The 14,649-nt window shown below is 45.6% G+C and overlaps 1 protein-coding gene across 1 annotated transcript in view; it reads right to left on the bottom strand.

Moving 5' to 3' along the window:
- The window catches only part of LOC140235841 (1-aminocyclopropane-1-carboxylate synthase-like protein 1), a 34,277-nt gene that overhangs the window by 4,904 nt on the left and 14,724 nt on the right, over positions 1-14,649 (bottom strand). The window contains exons 7-11 of the mRNA XM_072315839.1: positions 8,221-8,321; positions 6,774-6,915; positions 4,421-4,562; positions 3,118-3,260; positions 2,197-2,353 (exon numbers count right to left, since the gene is read on the bottom strand). Coding sequence (XP_072171940.1) covers positions 2,197-2,353; positions 3,118-3,260; positions 4,421-4,562; positions 6,774-6,915; positions 8,221-8,321 — 685 coding nt within the window. The remainder of the gene's footprint in view (positions 1-2,196; positions 2,354-3,117; positions 3,261-4,420; positions 4,563-6,773; positions 6,916-8,220; positions 8,322-14,649) is intronic.

Here is a 14,649-nt window from a genome sequence, read left to right as displayed (position 1 = left end):
AAACCCTATTGACCTGTCTAAATCTGACATATCCTTTGCATCTCCAAGACTAGTACAGTCTGAATCAGCAACACATACCCTAGCAGACAAGCAGACGATATCTGTAGACAAAAAACTGTCATGAAGATCATCAAAACATTCATCAACTTCTGAAAAATCACATTCTGAATCTAGCTCATCATAATCATCCAGATAATTGTCATATGGACACAGGGAATCAGAGTAGCCAAGGACGGACGCCGCTTGGCGAGCACATGTAATGATATCTCTTTCATGCTCTGGTAGGAATGAGCAATCACTGATGTGATGCTGGTTCGGGCGATTGGCCACGAGACAGATTGGGCAACTGTGAACTGTATGTCTAACATTAGAACGACTGGACTCACTAACACCAAGACTACTCATACACATAGGGACAGGACGAGGAGTAATGCTACATGAACTTGGATTGACGCCATCACACCGAGTAGCATGCAATACTAGATCCTCATGGGGACGAGGTTGGTTAGGGTCCCCGAAGGGCTCATCACAACTGTCATAACTTTCATCATCATAATCGTCACAGAAATCATCATAATCAAGACCGACATAATCATCCTCAGTCATCCATTCATTGCTTTCATTTCTTTTGATTTGAATTGACTCAGAATCGCAAACACTGTAAGGTACATGGTACATTGTACTTCTGGTTAGAATACTGGTACTGGTAGGGGCGGCCTCTCTCTCGGGCCTGGGTGCGAGGTCGTTGCCTCAAGAGGGGACGGGGAACAGCCATTCAAGGGCTATGTATGGGACTACAGCAGATGCGAGCAAACCATAACTACCTATCACGACACGTTTTGCCGACCGACTGGCTGCCATATCATGCATAAAATCCATCGGTAATGAGGGAAGAGCAGGGTACTTGATCCCATGTAGCTGCCACCACGCCATTAAAAGAACATCGTTCGGGGATGGATAACCAGTCACAATAGTTAAGGTTTAAGCAATCTTTATTATGCTCACGCAACACAAACTGCCGGCCGAAAGGGGCGAAGGTTGTACAACAACAATATAACATACATCTCAAACACTGCCCGTAAGAGGGCAGTATAACACACTGGCGGTAGGCCTATATGCCAAATGATTTCTCAGAGGTTATGTCAAGTTCTGCATCAATCTCCAATAACGATGATTTGAATTAGTACACCGCGGCCGTCGTGTGCCCGGAAGAGCAACGCGAACGCGCCCGATATAAGGAAAGTGTGCACGGAAGAACGATACGAACGCACCCGATTCAAGGAAAGTGTGCATGCCCGGAAGAACGATACGAACACACCCGATGCAAGGAAAGTGTGCACGGAAGAACGACGCGAACGCACCCGATGCAAGTGTGCACGGAAGAACGATACGAACACACCGATTCAAGGAAAGTGTGCACGGAAAAACGACACGAACGCAACCGATGCAAGGAAAGTGTGCAGGGAAGAACGACACGAACACACCCGATTCAAGGAAAGTGTGCACGGAAGAACGATACGAACACACCCGATTCAAGGAAAGTGTGCACGGAAGAACGATACGAACACACCCGATTCAAGGAAAGACTGCACGGAAGAACGACGCGAACGCAACCGATTCAAGGAAAGTGTGCACGGAAGAACGACGCGAAAGCAATCGATTCAAGGAGAGTGTGTACGGAAGAACGACGCGAACGCACCCGATTCAAGGGAAGGGTGCCCCGCCGGAAGAACGACGCGAACGCACCCGATTCAAGAAAAGTGTGCCCGGAAGAACAATGCTGACGCACCCGATTCAAAGAAAGTGTGCACGGAAGAACGATGCCAACGCACCCGATTCAAGGAAAGTGTGCACGGAAGAACGATGCGAACGCACCCGATTCAAGAAAAGTGTGCCCGGAAGAACAATGCTGACGCACCCGATTCAAGGAAAGTGTGCCCGGAAGAACGACGCGGACGCACCCGATTCAAGGAAAGCGTGCACGGAAGAACAAAGTTCCTCGCATCGGACAATAAAACAGCAGGAATTCACAAAAGCAAACAGCAAAAGTTATCGCGACAACGTCCGAGCAGTGTTCTAACAGGGAGTATTAGAAAAGATTACCCAGAGGCTACCGCGGTAACTCAAGTTTGAAAGGCTCCGTTAAAACGGGGCTTAAGAGAGTCAAGTAAAATAGCTTGCGCAAAAGGAACTCACCTTCAATGAGTTGACCACGGGGTATAGAGAATACGATGCGAAACCAGCCGTACTCGTTGTCATAGTAAAATGCCGCTCCAGACAGAATAGCGATACCATTTTGAAGGAAAGATGACGCGAGGGTGCTCTCCCCCTTTAAGGAATCTTCCTGAAGATACTAATCGCAGGAAAATGATTGAGTGCAGAAGTTAGGGGTTGGTAAAGACAAAATGGATTGGGGGAAACAACTGTGACACCTACAGCTTACATCAGTCAGCACCTTCCCTTAAAGGGGACCTCCAGATGATTTTTAGACTTTTGCCTTTAAGTCTCTATAAAGAAGTTATACTACTGGGTACAGAGTTTCAGAATGTATGATGATTGGGATGATAAAATCCATAACAATTTACAATGAACAAGGTTAATGACATAACAACTTCACAGAAGGAGGAGAGGTATTATTATGTGCATAAATTACACTATTCCATCTGGGGTCAGATCCCTTCAAATTTGCACGAAACTCTAATGCGATGTCAGAGAATGGTAGCAAGCTAAGAGTTGTTAGTGTGTGTGTGTATTTGTGTTCAATACACAAGATGGAAACACACCTTTTCCATTGCACATGACATGTGTTTGTGCAAAAGTCACCAGTCGCTTGTTACGAATGCGCAACGGGGTCAAAAGTTTGCATTTGTCCACCAAGCCTTGAGAGTCTCAAGAAAAGTAGAGAGCTATGTCACTTGGCCAAAGTTGCCAACTAGCATGATTAAAAATATTGAATAAATTTTCATAAAAAAGGGAAAAATAAGTTCATGAATTGAAGCAATAATTCTAATCTTATGATTTGATTAGCATGCTAAGTATCTGAAACTCTTGTTACTATTCGGAATTCCAAAAAAAAAAAAAAAAGAGGAGAAAACTATGATATTAAAAACGGCACACCTTGCTGAAGTTGGCCCATATGAAGAAACCCGCAGAAGGTTTGACATAAGGCACTCCAATCTCGTCCAGCGTTACCATGACAATTTCTGATGACTCGCGAAGCAATCTTCGACTGGTAGCAAAGTGAACATTTTGAAGCCACTCTGACGTAAAAAAAAAAATCAAAAGAAGATTTGGTATAATTTATGAAATATACTACCACAAATATGACATGCATTTATATATAAATATATATATATATATATATATATATATATATATATATATATATATAACTTGTATATGTATATATACACATAAATAGAAAGAGAGATAGCTAGATAAGTTATACATGAATAGAACACGCTTAAACACAGACACACATACACAAACACAAACTGACACAATGTGAGACTCAAATGCTTGTGACCTCGAGGAATTAACTTTAACCCACCTTCCACCGAGGAAACATTGCAAAATTGATTCTTTTTCATCGTGCAAAAAAACAAAACAAAAAAAAACCATTCAAATCTGGACTGTTCAAGTGTAAGTCAAAGTCTGAAAAAATTACACTTTAAACTCAATATGGGTTTTCTTTGGTTTTGCCTTTCATCTTTAACGTGCATGCACTAGCTGTAATTTTCCCCCAAAACAAATTATCATTCATTACAATTTTCACAGAAACACATATACATGTATACCATTCATTACAGCATTTACAGAAACACATGTATAAGGTTTATTTGTAGTTACAGTTTTACATGTATATTCCATGCTCATTACAACGTTAGAGTAAAATTTGGACACTCTATAGCTAATGCTCTATGGGACACGCCTTTTATAAGAACAGTATGGTTTTGCGTTGTTTGTGTATATCATTTCAGCTATTTCAAAACCGATTTTCATCAAATAACTTTTAATTTCACTTAGAATTGTATGCTCTCAATATTTCATGTACGTGGTTTAATCCTAATCCCCATCTCAGCCAACACCTAACCATCTCTTTCAGAACCATCTTGAACATTTGTAAGTCCATCATTAGATAGAGCAAAGCAAAACCTTTTCCCTGATACCTCAGTTGTTGCATGGTGAGGAATATTCTTGAAGATATGACTAAAACTACCCCATATTCTATTTTATTATTTTCTCTGTTCTTTATCAGGTTTAATCGCAAATATCTCAAATTGACCAGAATTGAAAAAAAAATCGTTTTGCGAAGAAACACTTCATTTTCAAAGCAAAAATCATACCTTTATTGACTTAAGTGATCGAAGCAAAGATATAGTATTGTTCGAAAACAGACTAAATGCAAATTAGGACATACCTTTGTCTTCCAAGAGCTCTGCCATTTCCATTTGAATAAAATGGGGCACCTGCACGAAATCAACGATGCAGCCGAGAGAACGGATGACGGTTGGATTCCACGAGTACACTGTACCCACGGGAGTGCCGGACATTCCAAAATCCTGCCAAGCACACAACGACCATAACATCAGTCCAGATGAGGACAATTCCTATCAAAATGCCTTCTTAATATGATAAACAATATGATACATTCAAACAGACGAAGAAAGAACAGAAAAATCAGACAAACAAAATCTGATATCAAGATATGAGGAAATATGGAATTACTCGAAAATTTACAACAGGGGATATATCATTACAGAGAGTTGACCATTAGTGTTGTTGTTGTTGTTCAACATTCTTTATTATATAAACAATGTAACATGAAAGGTCTAGGTTGCTTCTTGGACAGTTAACAGGAGACACAAGGCAAAGACAAAGGATGATCAGAAAGAGCACAGGCGACAGCAATTAGTACCCTTGGCGAAGTACACAGTCCTGACCTCAAAGCGCTTCAACAACTGGACGGAGTGTGCTCCTTTGCACGTCATGCCCTGATACGGGCAGCGGATAATTAAGACTGGTAACATTTTCTCGTACCACATAGTGTCACAATAACTGCCACAACGTCTCTCTGCTTACGCTCACAATAGAGTTAATGTAGAAGGGAGATTCTATACTCTGGAAGCGACTGCTCCGCAATGATGTACGGGGAGGCAATCTGGTAGGCACATGATCTGTTCTGGCGGAGGCCTATACCTATTGGTCTCGGAAGACGGGATCAACCACCTCTTTCACTCGCTCGAGGAAGATTTCGACTTGGGACTTCACCAGGCACTTCCTAGATCTCCTTTCTTTGGCAGCTTGACGAGGATGCCCTCTTTCTTCTCCACCCGCGGATCTTCCCCTCTACCAGATCTTGGTGAAACGATTGAACAGCATGTTGGGGGGCTGTCTCAAAGTCGGCTTTGATGGCTTTTGCTGGTACTTCATCTAGCCCTGCTGTTTTCGCGTTCTTTACAGAGTAATGGCTTTTTCAGTCTCGGTCGGTCGATCCCATTTGATTTGGAGGTTTGTCTCTGCTGGTGGGATACATAAGCTTACATAGGGGATTTGCTGGTAGTGATCTCTTGAGCAGTTCTTAGTGCTCAGTCCATCTCTTCAGTTGTTCTGCTGTTTTGAGTGTGTGGCCGCGCTCTTATGTTTTTCACCGGCTTATTATTCTACTGGAACTTGTTGGCGAGTTTCTTGGTCAACATGTAGGCCTACGAGTGTTTCAAATTCCCCTGTTTCCGCACCTTGTGCTTCTTTCCGGCCAGCCCGTCAATGTAGCCTCGTTTTGATATTTTTTTTCTGATGTTTCTCTTTACCTTATCAGCAGCCACTGTACGTATGCGCCTTTTGCTATAGCTGCTCCTGTGCGACTCTTAACCATAGGTGTTTTTTTCCCCCTTCTTTGTTGTATTCATATTTCTGAGTGGTGTCGCGAGAGTTCTTTGCGTTGTGTCTCCCTTTTCTTTCCCAGCGCTTTTCACAGGTTTTATCGTGGCACAGTTTCTTTGTTTCCTGCCGCTGTCTCTCAGTGTCTGCCTCATCAACATCAAACTGTTCTTGTAGTAGCTGAAACCGTGCCGAAAGGCTGCCTTAACTCCTGTGTCCCTCAGAGGCCTAAGGTAGCTGTATCTTCTGCGTACATTTCCTGCATGTGCTGGCAAACTTCTTGAGGCGTGGAGTCTCATGAGTAGTCATCAGGAGATCGTGGTATGATGACACATCTGCTCGTCTCATTATCCGGACGTCTTAACAGGATCCTTTGAACTTCTGGCTAGTGCAGACGCGGTCAATTTGATGTTCGGTGACAGGGTCTGGTGATCTCCGCGTTGCCTTGTGGATCCTTTTTGTGTGGAAGGATGCTGCTTCCTATCATCAGTTGATTGAGGGAATGCAATCAGCTTGGCACTGTGCATTTATTTAATCATGTACATCTTAACATTCATTTGTGTTTCACATGGTCCTTGTACCCGCATTGAGCCTTGTGTTCATATATTTTTCAAATTTCTAATGCCTCTTAGTTGCTATCAAAGTCTATTACAGATTCCTTTCGTACTGAATCTTTCAAAAGGATTTTAGTTAAGGGATTTAAGTTTTTATTTCCCCCTCTCTCTCTCATTGAATATTGGCCATTTCTTTGTACATTCCTTTCTACATTAAACTTTGTGCAGACTTTATGAATTCGGGTACTTCCATTTAGTCTTTGCCCACTATGCTTACACACACGTACTCTGACGTTATTTATAGGCCCTATTTGGTTTGTCAGATAGTTCTCAACCGACCTTACTGAAGCCCCACATGACGTGAGTCCTGCTCTTATCGGGGAGCTGGTCGGGGTGAAAGCCCCAGAGGCTGGAGTGGGGCGTGTCTGGATCGTAGATGCTACAAACGTACACCTCATCGACGACACAGTGCAGATCGTGTCTGGAGGGAAAGTCACAGGTTGGGGAAAATGTTAACTTGTTGCCTTCCACACATTGATGTTTTGATCCCAAGAGGCAGTTCCAAGAGGAAACTGGTTGAGACCATTTAAGATACTTGTTTGTAGCCCTATGTATGTTAAATGCTTGTGCATGATAATAGCCAGTAGAAAACTCCGACATGTTCATAACTCCAAAGTCTGAAATTTGACTTGCAAAGATATACTGATACGAGTACCAACAAACTTGAAACTACAGTCACCAATACTCTATTCAAAGCACTAAAAGCTATCCATTCTGCCTCAAGAGAAGCAGGTCCTTAATCCACTATTCAATGAGGTTTTCAAGAAGAAGTTGAAAATTTGAAAATGAGACCCAAATTTGGTCCCCCGGGCCCCGAGAGGAGTCGCTATGAACAAACTTGAAAGCACATTACACAGTTACCAATGTACCCACTCATTTCACTAAGATCTATCACTTCTCGATCTAAAAGAAGATCTTTAAAGATTCCTTAATTTGGGGCGCGGTGCCAATTTGAGCAAACTGAGATCTTACCACCCTCGAGATTCTACCTACAAAGTTTGGTGAACAATTTTCTTTTTTTTTTCCAGGAAGAAGCTTAAAATGTGAACAGTGGGCCCCAACTTGGTCCCCCTCTCCTCCTCGTTTGGTTCCGAGGGGAAACCCCCGGATCTGTCACGAACAAGCGAAAAACTACCATCGCCACTGTACTTGCATATACTATAGTACTAACTAAACTCTTTCGCTTCTGGTTCACTACTGATTTTAAAAGATTTCTTGATTTGAGGGTCTTCGCCCCCCCCCCCTCCGACCCCCCAAGGAAGCAAGATGCCCATTTGAACAAGTTGAGTTCCTATCACCGTAGGATTTCTGCTCTGCCAAGGTTGGTGAAATCCATCACAGGATCTTTAAGGGGAAGGTGGAAAATAAATATTTTCTACAATGTGTGTTTGTTTGTTTGTTTGTTTGTTTGTTTTATTTCAATACGGTTTAAAAAAACCCACTATCAGTTTGTGTGTGTGTGCGTGTGTGTGTGTGTGTGTGTGTGTTTTTATGTTTCCTGCATCACATCTTGTCATCACGTCAGTTACAATATATGTTCTAATTACAAAGAGATAAATTTTCGATGTATATGATATTTTTATACCATATTGGCATACCACGTGTATTAGGACGACACCAGCTGGGAATCGTCATGCTGTTAATCAGCAAGTGAGTCTTATGGAGGAATTCAAACATATTATTATATGTAAGACGAATATTAAAGTAACGCCTAGTCTTTTCGTACCTCTTGCAGAACTGAAGACACATCAGAACATGTTCTCGTGTGAAGACGGTCCCCAGCGGATTGTATGGATTAGTGAGAAGCAGAACCTTCACTCTGTGACCCTTCAGAAAACAGGAAACGGGGAGGGGGATAGTAGACCATAGCCGAATTTACACACAGGAGTTGTTATCAGTGTCATTATTATGATCATTTGTATTACAATCACTGCAATACAAAAGTATATATACATACTACGCTTCACATATGAGAACAAAAAACAAAACACTTCACTCGACTGCAAATTAAGTACCTAAAGGCCCTGTCACACCTTTCCTGGTAAGCTAAGCGGGCTTGTTGCGAGTAGGGATTTTCCAGCACGCAGGAGAATATTCTGCGGGCGAACAAGGATGTTGGCGAGTTCCGTAATTGCGTCTTACTGCTAGAGGCGTGCTATCTATTACCTGCTAAATGCGTGTATTCCGTGTGACCTGCATGAGAGCTTTGAAACCGATCCATTTTCAGCTACGAGCGAAATACGGGGACTGCGAAGTACCTGCGTGAGAGTTGCCTGCGAGGTGCTGCCGCTAAGGGCCTCCTACTGGTGTTCTGCGTGTACATCTGCGGGCAAACCCCCGCGACTCACCCGGAACGAGTTTTGAGCATGCTCAAGGCCTTGTCACACCGTGTCTGGGGAAGCCATGCGGGTTGACTTGCGGGGAAAAAATTTTGCTTCTCGGACCTTCCAGCAGTTGGTCCGCACCTGACAGTACCTAGCGCGTATCTCGCCCGTAGTTGCCCGGAGGTGCGCACGCAAGCCCGATTTACTCGCAGTCAAGTTTTGAACATGACCAAAACTTTTTTCCGGGTGAGTCGCGGGGATTGCCAGCAGAGGTCAACGCTGAAAGCCAGTAGGAGGCCCTTAGCCGCAGAACCTCGCAGGCAACTCCTACGCAGGCACTTCGCAGCTGTAACGCCAAGGGCCAAGATAATGACATTCTGTGGGACTTCTGCCATTCCTTCAGAGGAATTCCCTCACTGAGTTGTCAGCCCCCACGTGCCTGACACGCAGGTCACACAGAATACCCGAAAGTAGAACTTAAGTAGAACGCGTCCAGCAAAGTAAGACACATGCAAAACTCGCCCAGATCCTTGTCCGCCCTCAGAAATTGTCCGGCTTGCTGGAAAATCCCCACATGCAACAAGCCCGCGTAACTTGCCCGGAAAGGTGTGACAGGGCCTAATATGGTAAAAATGATTTGCGTGCCACCACCGGGCGACTACGGGTGAGATACGTGCTAGGTACTGTCATCTGCGAGTCATCTGCGGGGACCTCCGGGTAGTTGTTCTTCGCAAGTCGCACGCAAGGCTTGCCCGGAAAGGTGTGACACGGCCTGTAGTTTTGAATCTCCGGATTCAAACAATGACCACCGAACCCGAGTGTGCAGTGCCAGTGTGTAGAGTTAATACATTCCTAGGATTTAAACAATTTGCTGGTTTCTTTGCGCGCCACTCATACACGCCTCACAGGGCAAATTAGTTTAAAAAACGAGTTAAAAATATCACAATGCACTGATTTCCGCAGCGCAATGATGAGCAATTCAAGAGTATTTCTATTTTCTGTGTTCATACTCAAGAAATACGGAACTTTCCTTAGGTTATGGAAAAATCGATTTTCAAAAACCGTTCATTTCGTATGACTTGGGTGAACGGGCTATAGATGCACTAGCCATTCCTACATGTCCTATATAGGAATTATGACAAAGTAACTTCCCAGATTAGGTAGTTTATTGCTAGCCAGTCTCTGTGTACATATGGGAGGGTTGCTAGCTGCATGCTGGAGATGAAAAAAAGCAAAACAAAACAACTTGACACGTAAAGAACGTGTTTTAAGGCACATAGAATACTCCTCTTTAATTGAGAAAATTGCACATATTATTTAATTTATAGTGAGCATGATAAGTCATTTTTCAGTATAATGTTTTTCCCTATCATGACTATTGAAAATGTGTTCTATTTTGATAAAAATACACAATCGAAATGTCAGCAAAATGTTGGCTTAAGATGGCATTTGACATATAGGTCGAATCTTGTACGAGCGCCATTGGTTATGTCGCCCCCTTGTGTCGGATGGGGCTATGTTCTTTCCACTGGAGATTTGGTTTTTTCACGTCCTAATAAAGTTATCGAAGAATTGCAGTAGAATCGTGTGGCTGTGTCCTCTTTACTGGCGTGGTGGCAGCTGGAAACTTGAATCCCGTGCATCGATCACCTATTTACCTATAAAGGAGGATACTACTGGCAACTCTCGCCGTCACACGGACAAAAAGTAAGTTCTTGTACGAAGTTTTACTGCAGTCTCTACCCTAGCAGTCCCACACATACGTTATGGCGTCTGCTCCCAAAGCACCGAAACAGTGGTGCCTCACGAAAGTTGAAACGATCACCTCTTTTGAGAGCTGGCGTCAAAACTTGCTCTATACCCTCAACCTCGACCCCAATTTCTCTCCTTTCCTTGGCGATAGTGCCAAATGGGAAAAGAAAACAAAGAATAAACCTCTCCGTGGGTTACATGATGATGGTTCAGACATCCCTGCCACACAAAGACAGACTGCCCGGCAGAAAGTCATAATGCTGGAGCTCATGCTAGGGCAGATAGCCAATTATTGCCCCGTGATAGCCCGCAATACCATTGTCAAGAACTCCTGTTCACTCAGTGACATATGGGCAGCAATCAGATTGCACTTTGGATTCCAATCCACAGGCGCACATTTTGTGGATTTTTGCGACATAAGTCTGGGCCCCGATGAACGCCCTGAAGACTTATACCAGCGGATGCTAGCCTTTGTTGAAGATAACCTGTTAACAGTCAATGGGGGCATCACACATCATGGTGACCCAATCACTGAAGACGAGGAGCTATCTCCTACTATAGAGAATTTTATCGTACTTGAGTGGTTGCGGCTGGTACATCCTGACCTGCCTCGCTTGGTCAAGCAGCGTTATGGCACCGACTTGCGTACGCGGACTCTCGCGTCACTCAAGCCCGAGATATCACAGGCACTTGATAGCCTGTTGGCTGAACTGAATTGCGCCGCATCTCCCAGAGTCCTGCGCTCTGCACCCTCCAGACCTCGTAGAAGTTTCCCTCGTTCCACTGGAGGTCGTCAATCTCAATCTCCAGTGAAGCCTCAATCGCGTCGAAGCCCTGTCAGGTCCTGTCCTCTTTGTCTCCAGGCTGGGCGAAATAGCAATCACTTTCTAAGTGACTGCACATACCTGCCAGAACAGGACAGGCGGTACATGGCCAAAGTCAGACAGGTTGCAAGTATCTTGGGTCATGTCGACGACCTCACCGATGACCTCACAGACGACGAAGGGCACACTACGGCCGAATCCCCACCCGCCTACTGTCAGGATGATCCTCCCCCATCCTTTTCCTCCGATTCCCCATCTACTCGCCGTATCCAGATTCGACAGTCCCCGTATTTTGATGCTTTCTACACGCACCATGCTGTGCGCATTACTGTAGACAGCGGTGCAACTGGAAATATGATCCGTGCATCAACTGCGAAAGTACTCGGATGTCAGATTACTGACAGCAGCCAGTCTGCTCACCAGGCTGATGGGTCTTCCCCTCTCGAAGTCATTGGCGAGACCCGTCTCACATTCACTCGCAATGACAAACGCTTCTTGTTCGATGGCCTTGTTGTCGAAAATCTTGACGTTGAAGTATTGGCTGGTACACCCTTCATGGAATGCAATGATATTGCAATCCGGCCTGCCAAACGTCAAATCACCCTAAGTGATGGCACAGTGTACTCATATGGGTCCTCTCAGCGAACCAACCTGTCCCCTGCTGTTCGTCGCGCATATGTTCTCCGTGCACCTCCTGAAACTACCACCGTGTTTCCTGGACAGTTTGTTGAGGTACCACTTCCTCCTGAACTTCACGCTGATGAGTGTGTTGCTCTGGAACCCCGACATGGTTTGGTCCGGTCTGCTGATTTGGAGTCACCTAGATATTGGCCCACCCCTTGCATTGTTTCAAGTGTCGATGGTAAAATCCGGATTCCGAATCTTTCCATCGAGCCACGAGTTCTGCGTCGTAATGAACATTTTTGTCAGGTGCGTCCAGTAGTTTCCCAGGATGTTGAATACACTCCAAGTGATGAGATCTCCCCTCCGGCAGCCTTTTCCCGTCGTACCTCTAGCAGTAACCATTCTGCTCTGGTGAAGACAGATCCTAATGACATTCTTCCCCCGAACATCAGACAGCAGTTCAAGGACCTACACACTGAGTACGATGACGTCTTTGACCCCCATTTCAAGGGCTACAATGGTGCCGTCGGTCCCTTCAAGGCAGTCGTAAACATGGGTCCTGTTCAACCCCCACAGAGGAAAGGTCGCCTCCCCTTATACCCCAGAGACAAGTTGGTCGACTTGCAAGCCAAGTTCGATGAACTCGAAGCACTGGGTGTGTTTGCTCGCCCAGAAGATGTTGGAGTAACTGTGGAATACCTAAATCCTTCCTTCCTGGTAAAGAAACCCAGTGGTGGTTACCGTCTTGTGACTGCCTTCGCTGATGTTGGCCGGTATTCGAAACCCCAACCATCACTTATGCCAGATGTTGATTCCACTCTGCGCAAGATCAGCCAGTGGAAATACATTGTTGCCTCAGATCTGACCAATGCATTTTATCAGATCCCCTTGTCTCATGAGTCACTGAAGTACTGTGGTGTTGCCACACCCTTCCGTGGAGTGCGTGTATACACTCGCTCGGCTATGGGAATGCCTGGCTCAGAAACCTCTCTGGAAGAGCTCATGTGTCGCGTACTGGGTGACCTCCTGGTGGAAGGTGTTGTCGTCAAACTTGCTGATGACTTGTTCTGTGGCGGTAACACACCAGAAGACCTCTTGCATAACTGGGGTCGTGTCCTTCATGCACTGAGCAGGTCAGGGCTCAACCTCTCTGCTTCGAAGACCACCATCTCCCCCAAGACCACCACCATTCTTGGATGGATATGGTCTCAGGGCACCCTCAAGGCTAGCCCCCATCGTATTGCTGCCCTAGCAGCATGCCCCCCACCATCTACCGTCAAAGGCATGCGTTCCTTCATTGGAGCTTTTAAGATGCTTGCCCGCGTTATCCCCCACTGCGCTTCCTTTCTCTCTCCCTTAGACGGCGTTGTTGCGGGTCGACAGTCTCAGGATACTATTCCCTGGACTGATGACCTCCACTCTACATTCCAGGAAGCCCAGCATGCCCTCACCTCCCCCCGCACGATCACTCTCCCCCACACTACTGACCAACTGTGGCTCGTCACAGACGGATCAGTCAAGAAGCATGGTATCGGCTCTACTCTCTATGTCACGAGGAATCACAAGCCTCTTGTGGCTGGTTTTTTCAGTGCCAAGCTGAGGGGACGACAAGTTTCCTGGCTCCCATGCGAGGTAGAAGCATTATCCATTGCTGCGTCTATCAAGCACTTCAGCCCATACATTGTTCAGTCCAAGCACCGCACATGTGTCCTTACGGACAGCAAACCATGTGTCCAGGCATTTGAGAAGTTGTGTCGAGGTGAATTTTCTGCCAGCCCCCGCGTGTCCACATTCCTGTCAACGGTGAGCAGATACCAATTGTCCCTGCGCCACCTCTCTGGATCTGCAAATGTCCCATCCGATTTTGCAAGTCGCAATGCTCTAGACTGCACTGATTCATCGTGTCAAGTGTGCACATTTGTGAGACAGATGGAGGACTCTGTCGTGCATCGCATTTCTGCAGATGACATCCTCCTTGGGAAGACTCGCCCCCCTTACACATCACGGCCAGCTTGGATTAAGATTCAGTCTGAATGCCCATCTCTACGACGCACCCATGCCCATCTTGTCCAGGGTACGCGACCCTCCAAGAAACTCACGAATGTCCGGGACGTCAAACGCTACCTCCAGGTTGCCACGATTGCCCCAGATGGTCTCCTGGTTGTCCGCCAAGAGCAAGCTTTTGTGTCCCCTCGTGAAGCCATTGTCGTCCCTCGGTCTGTCCTCCATGGTCTCCTCACGGCAATCCATGTCCAACTAGACCACCCTACTGCTCACCAATTAAAGACTGTTGCATCCCGGTATTTCTATGCCCTGGACATGGAATCTGCCGTCCAACAGGTCACCTCATCCTGCCACCACTGTGTCTCTCTCCAAACTCTCCCTCGGCTGGTCCATCCACAGTCCACAAATGACCCTCCTGATGTAGTTGGTATCTCCTTTGCAGCTGATGTGCTGAAACGCTCTCGCCAACTCATCCTCATCCTGCGCGAAACGGTCACCTCATATACCGTCACCCGCCTTATCACTGATGAAAAGAAGGAGACCCTGCGTGCTGCCATTCTCCAACTCTGCCTTGAATTGAGACCTCTTGATGGCCCACCAGCAGTTATTCGCACAGACCCAGCTCCT

This window comes from Diadema setosum, chromosome 12 (assembly GCF_964275005.1).
Source record: "Diadema setosum chromosome 12, eeDiaSeto1, whole genome shotgun sequence".
NCBI classification, from domain to species: Eukaryota; Metazoa; Echinodermata; class Echinoidea; order Diadematoida; family Diadematidae; genus Diadema; species Diadema setosum.
The sequence above is the reverse complement of the archived record's forward strand: the minus strand, read 5'-3'. Positions and strand labels throughout refer to the sequence as shown.